At 58.1% G+C, this 6,317-nt stretch overlaps 1 protein-coding gene across 1 annotated transcript; it reads right to left on the bottom strand.

Moving 5' to 3' along the window:
- Positions 1-4,052: 4,052 nt before the first annotated feature.
- Positions 4,053-5,673, bottom strand: SOCS1 (suppressor of cytokine signaling 1). The gene is made up of 2 exons (XM_052636169.1): positions 5,647-5,673; positions 4,053-5,077 (listed from the first exon to the last, which is right to left on the bottom strand). Exon 2 carries the CDS (start codon positions 5,025-5,027, stop codon positions 4,371-4,373), a length of 657 nt encoding a protein of 218 aa, XP_052492129.1. The 5' UTR covers positions 5,028-5,077; positions 5,647-5,673; the 3' UTR covers positions 4,053-4,370.
- Between the last annotated feature and the right edge of the window lie 644 nt (positions 5,674-6,317).

Genomic DNA, 6,317 nt, shown 5'->3' with positions numbered 1-6,317 from the left:
GTGGGCTGTCTGAGGGCCAGGACCAGGTGGGAGGGGCAGTTGAGCGCCCATCTTGGGCACTATTGTCCCTGTGTGAATTTGCTTCGTTGAAGACTGCACTCTGCTCTCTGAGAGGCCTTGAGACCCCTAGAATTGGCCCAGGGCCCTTTTATTCCCTAGAAACCTCAAGCCCTGGGGAGTCTCTGGATGATGGTCGTGGACGCAGGTGAAGGGGGCTGCCCAGGTGAGGGGGATGCCAAGGCACTGAACACTCCCACCCTATGTCAGCCCCAGTCCACCTCCTCCTAGGCCCTGTGCTTCCTCTCCCAACGTTGAGGCTGGCTGCTCCAAGAAGCCCCTCACTGGAGTCTGTGGGGCTGTGCCCTGGGGATCTGTTCAGACCTAGGTTGGGGATCTGATCATAGTTGAGGTTTCTGACTGATGCCTGCCCCAGGCCTTCCTGGCCCATATTTGGTCTCAGCACCAGTCCCAGCAGGTCCTGTCACTGTCCCTGCCTCTCTGTGGCCCAGTTGGCTGGAGCTGAGGGGTCTGACCAAGAATGACCCCTCCCTGCCCCCCCCCACACACACCCATCCCCAGATATACATATAATAAGGCAGGGAAGCAGTCAGGGAATCTGATCACAGCACAGATTAGATCGGGTCACACCCTGGCTACCCATCACAGTTCAAATCCACACTCCTCACCAGTGGCTGTGCCCACTGCCCTCCCATCCCGCCTTACCTTCTGCCACTTGCCTTCACTCAATCCCTTCCCCTCCAGCTCCACCAGCCACTAGACTGGGTTGAGCTCGTTCCCAGTTGCTGTTCCCTGTACCTGAAATGCCTGCCTCCCCGGCTGGCTCTGACCTGTCATTCCAGGCACAATTTCAGTGTCACCTTGAAGGGGCCTTCCTGACCTTTCTTTCTGAAATAGTCCCAGTCCGCTGTCCCACCATCTAGTTGAGTTGTCATCTCGAGTACTGTCACTACTTGGAATGTTCTGGTGCCTTTAGTTTCATATTTAGTTAGTTAACAGTCTGAGGCCCTGAACGTGAACTCCGTGAGAGCAGGGGCCAGACTCCCTCGACTGTGTCCATTCCTGTATCCACTGGGCTTAAGAGTAATGCCTGGAACGTAAGTTGGTGCTCAGTGCATGTTTGTTGACCCTCATTATCGTTTACTGAGCACCGCATCATTTGGAGACGTATGGCCAGACTCTGGGCTAAATGCCTTATGTGCCTCGCTTCAGGAAGAGGCTCAGCTCTGCACTTCCTGGCTGGGGGACAGTTAACAGTTCCACTCAAGTTGGGAAGATCAAGCAGGCTGAAGCGAGACCTGGGGAAGTGCCTCTTCACAGGGTTCCTCGCTCTTCCCTCTTCCACTCTTGAAACCAATTGCCTTGAGGGTGTGGCAGACCCGGTGCAAGTCTTGGCTATCACTTTTGAGTTGTGTGACCCTAAGTAAGTGACAGTACTTCTCTGGGCCTCTGTTTCCTCATCTCTGAAATGGGGGGCAGAGTCCCCCGCTGAGGAAAGGCTTTGATGCGGGTCAGAGGCTGTTCTCACCCAGGCCCGCAGTCCCCGACGTCCTGGAGAGCGGCCCCTTTGCCATCCTGCCCGCCCTCTGCTGCCCCGCTCACCCGCTGTCAGTGGGAAGAATACCTCAGTCGCACCTGGGCCCCCAGCCCAGGCCCACACATACACCAGTCCTCCTCTCACTTTTCATTCTTGTAAATTGACGTCAGCACTGCTGAATCACAAAGCTGAGGTTTGAGACGACCTGCACCACGGGGAAGCCACACGGCGCGCGCCGCCCCCCTGCCCTGCAGCGTCTGCACTGCCGTGCCCATCTGTTACTCGGTCTGGAGTGCAGCTCCCGGGGGGCTTCTAGGTCATTTCAGGTCACTTTATGCATGGCAGTATAGCTTAAAAAAAAAAAAAAGACTTGCAAAGAGAAGGGGCCAGCTCTGGGGAGTGTGAGTAAAGGAGCTTTAGTTTCAGCTGTCTTGCTAAGGGAAATGAGTTTGGGTAATGAAGATGTGACTTTTAAGCTTTTTTTTTTTTGAGAAGGGAAAAGCCCTGGAAATATTATAAACTTGACTGCGATTTGTCCCTCCTTAGATGAGGACCTGTTTCCTTATCTGAAAAGTGGGAATGTTAGTTAATAGCACCTAAATCCTAAGGCTTAGGTGAAGGTTGAATGTTTTAATATAGGTGACTAGGCGCTCAGAATGGTGCCTTCCCAGTGATGCAGATATAAATGTTAGCAGCTGCTACTGTTATTATTTCGACTGTTAGGCCCTCATGGGAGGCTAGTGCTACCCAGCCTCTGAAGCAGTACTGTCTGAGTTTGCCATCTGGCTCCCCCACTTGCTGTATGCCCTACTTTGCCTCTCTGAGCCTCAGTTTTCTCATCTATATAAAGGTGGAGAGGTTTCTAACCCACAGGCTAGTTGAGAGGCTTAAAGTAGCACAGGGCCCAGCATACAGTAAGCGCTCACTAAGTGTCTGCCGTATGCCCCAGCACAACCTTCTTGGGTTTCTCCTTGCCCTGCCCAAGCTGGGTAGGAGACAGGAAAGTCTGAACACAAGACTTGAGCCACAAAGCACAAAACAAAGGGAAGGGAGACGGTTCAAAGAAGAGAAAGCAGTGATTCCTTGGAGGCACACAGACGTCACCTCCCTCCCTCCCTCTCTCCCTCTCCCCCCCCCCCCCCACCTCATTAAAGGATGAAATTGCCAAAGCTCTCTGAGATCCTAAATCTCTCCTGGCCATCCTTAACCTTGGGGCCTGGAACCTATTTAATCCCCAAGACAAGCCTGGGCCACTCCAGCTCTCCGGCTATCAAGTTAATTTTATGCTGCAGTTTAAAGTCTGAAAGGTGTTATTAAATATTAGGACACTCCATTATAAGCATGTCCAGGGCTGCAGAGGGCCATTCGGAGTTCTAAAATTGGAGTGGGATGTGCCTGTGAGGCCGCTTAACCCTACACCTGAAAATGACTCGATGCACCGGGTGCAGCACCACAGCCCTGAGTGGCCAGCAGACCGGCCACAGATACAGGAGTAGCCATAAAACCCATGTCCTGGGCATTCTTTAGTGATGCTGGCCAGGCCCAGTTTTGGAAAACATCACCTCCTCCATCCACTATGCGTCAGTACCTGCTGCTGAGGGTTACAGCAAAGCAAGCCATTTCAGAGGCAGTCGCTGAGGCCCCTAGAGGCAAAGGGAATTGCCCAGAGCTGCCAAGAGGGCCCTCCTGCCACCACAGACCACAGAGCGTCTTTCTGGTTGCAAGTTGCGTGTTCACCAAAAAGTACACGAGACAAGACAGGGCGGGAAGAAGGAAGTTCAGACCTGACCCTGTTATCCCCATCCCATCTCAGTATCTCTGTCTCCCTAGATACAGTTTCAGAATGTACCACTCCTCCTTCCAAAAACTCATCAACCCCCCCCACCCCCACCCTCTTCCTGGAAGAAGCTGTGGTCACAGAACGAAAGAAGTTTCCCCTCTGTCATCCATTTCAAACAGATTTCTGGGAGGACGGCCAAAAAAAGGCCCAAGTGTCTTTCTCTGACACCGGAATGACCACAGGCAAATTTACCCTGCCTCGGTTTTCTCTTCCATAAAATGGGGTAAGAGCCTTGCTTCATAGGGTAGTCTTTATAGATTAAGTAAATTTAAGTGTATGTAAATAAAGTACAGAATAGGACCTGACACACATTAAGTGTGTTCAAACACGAAGTGCCCTTTTACCAGACACACAATACCAAAACTAGACCAAGGGTTCCTCTCCCCCTGAGAGCTGAGGGTGAAGCCATGTGGGGTTCCCAGCCACAGAACCTGGGGGGGCCACACACCACCTTCAGCCACACCCAGGTCAATATTAGGAACCCGGACCCACTCAGAACCGTGGAAAACCTTTGACCAAAGCACACGCTCTAGAAACTTTTTTTCTTAAAAAAAAAAAAACTTTCATAATAAAGTTTATTACCTAAACTGGTGGTAAAAAATATAAAATAGGATTCTGCATAGCAGAAAAATAAAGCCAGAGACCCTCCCCCAACCCCTGGTTTGTGCAAAGATACTGAGTATATGTAAACATGAAGAGGTAGGAGGTACGAGTTCAGGCCCTGGTCCCACATACAGTTTTAAATTAAGCTGCTACGACAACCAGGGGGACCCAGAGGGAGCACCAGGAGAGGGCACCCCTCAAGAGGTGGGGAGGGGTCTGCGGCCTGGTCTCCAGCCCAGGGCCGGAGGCGCCTCGCCCCCTACGCCCGCTCCCTCCAACCCAGGTGGGGAGGGCACCCACATGGTCCAGGGGAAATAATAATTAATAATAGAATAAGAGGGGGCCCCGGTTAATGCTGCGGTGCGCGGCCGGTCAGATCTGGAAGGGGAAGGAGCTCAGGTAGTCGAGGAGGACGGGGTTGAGGGGGATGCGCGCCAGGTTCTCGCGGCCCACGGTGGCCACGATGCGCTGGCGGCACAGCTCCTGCAGCGGCCGCACGCGGCGCTGGCGCAGCGGGGCCCCCAGCATGCGGCGCGGAGCCGCCACGTAGTGCTCCAGCAGCTCGAAGAGGCAGTCGAAGCTCTCGCGGCTACCGTCCAGGTGGAAGCGGCCGGCCTGGAAGTGCACGCGGATGCTCGTGGGGCCCGAGGCCATCTTCACGCTGAGGGCGAAGAAGCAGTTCCTCTGTCGGCTGTCGCGCACCAGGAAGGTGCCCACGGGCTCGGCGCGCAGCCGCTCATGCGCTCCGTGCACGCTCAGGGGCCCCCAGTAGAAGCCGCAGGCGTCGAGGAGCGCGCTGGCGCGGGTGATGCGCCGGTACTCGGCGTGCGAGCGGAACGTGCGAAAGTGTGTATCGCCCGGGGCCGGGGCCGCGGCCGCCGGGCAGGGCCGCAGGCGCGCCGGGGCCGCGGACGAGGGCGAGGAGGTGGAAGAAGAGGAGGAGGAGGAGGAAGAAGGCTCTGGCCGCCGTCTGGGCTCTGCTGCCGTGGAGATTGCATTGTCGGCTGCCACCTGGTTGTGTGCTACCATCCTACACGCGGGGCCGGCCGGAGGGGTGGGCCATAGCGTCCGGGGGTGCGCTGATGGGGGAGACAGGCAGTGAGCAGGGAGTCCGGGTGAGACTGGGCAGGTGAGGGCCCGCGAGGCAGCTCGGGAGGGGCGGGGCCCTGGGCTGAGCCGCTCCTAAAGGGCCGAGGGCTCAAGCCTGCGTCCGCGCGGCCCTTTGAGCCTCAGTGGACTCATCTAGAAAATGGGCTTGCCCGTCCGCGGCGCCCTTGCTGGCGGGTGGGAGCTCGGCGGCGCGCTGTGCCGCCTCCGAGTCCGAGTCGAGAAGGGGGCGTGGAGAGAAGCGCCGAGCAGAAGCCTGTACCGGACTCGGGCCACCGGGTCCTCGGCTCACCGCCCCGCGGCTGCCGCCTGCCGGCCAGGGCGGGAACGGGCGCCTTGTCCGGGCGATTCGGGCAAAAAAGCAGGAGAAAGCGGCGCTGCGGGTACCCCAAGCGCGGGGTCCGCCAGGCTGGGGCCCGCAGGGGCCAGGGGCGTGGCGGCCGCGACCCCACCACGCAGCCCCCGAGGCCGCCCGGGCCCCGGGAGGTCCCGTGCGTTCCTCCCCTCTCCCTCTAGCTTCGTCGCCCAGCGTCCGTCTCACCTGGCGGCGGGGCGCGGGGCGCCGCGGGCGGGGCGGCGGGGGTCTCCGGGGCGGCTCTCGCGCATGCTCCGGGGCCGGGAGCCGTGCAGCTGCCACGGCCGCAGCTCTTTCTGCTGCGCGCCCGCCCCTGCACCAGTCTTTTAAACCGGCTCTGAGGCTTGGGGCTTGCGAGGCCCCGCCCCTGCCGGCTCCGCCCCCTCCAGGCCCGCCCTTCCGCGCCACTTTCGGTTTCTTTTTCTGCGCACCGCGGTGGCGGGCGCAGCTCGACTTTTCCCACAAATCCGGGACGCCTCCTCGGGGAGGTCCCCCGGCCCTGACCTAGCCTCGCACCTGTCCTAGGACCGGTCTGTCAAGGTCTCTAGCACTGCCCTTGAATCTCCGGGGCACTTCTCAGCACCCTCCCTTTCGGACCTGGCGGCCCTCCGGTACCCCCACTGCCTTCGGTCGCAGATTTCTTCAGGCAAGCCCATTAGGATACTCCGGACTGGCCCTGACACACCAGTCACCTCCGCCAGGTGTCTCAGCACCCATCTCTGGTAGACCTCTGTCCTCTACTCTGGAGCCGGACACCTCCACCCTATCCTGGGGTCTCACCTGGGACCCCTCGGGACTGCTGCCTCCATCGCCTTGCCCCACCTCGTCCTGGAGCCTCTAGATGGCCGCATCCGCAT

Source organism: Budorcas taxicolor, chromosome 2 (assembly GCF_023091745.1).
Source record: "Budorcas taxicolor isolate Tak-1 chromosome 2, Takin1.1, whole genome shotgun sequence".
Taxonomy (NCBI): domain Eukaryota; kingdom Metazoa; phylum Chordata; class Mammalia; order Artiodactyla; family Bovidae; genus Budorcas; species Budorcas taxicolor.
The sequence above is the reverse complement of the archived record's forward strand: the minus strand, read 5'-3'. Positions and strand labels throughout refer to the sequence as shown.

Bases quoted from the DNA above. Each gene is read 5' to 3' on its own strand.
- SOCS1 (XM_052636169.1), bottom strand. From the start codon at position 5,027: ATGGTAGCACACAACCAGGTGGCAGCCGACAATGCAATCTCCACGGCA.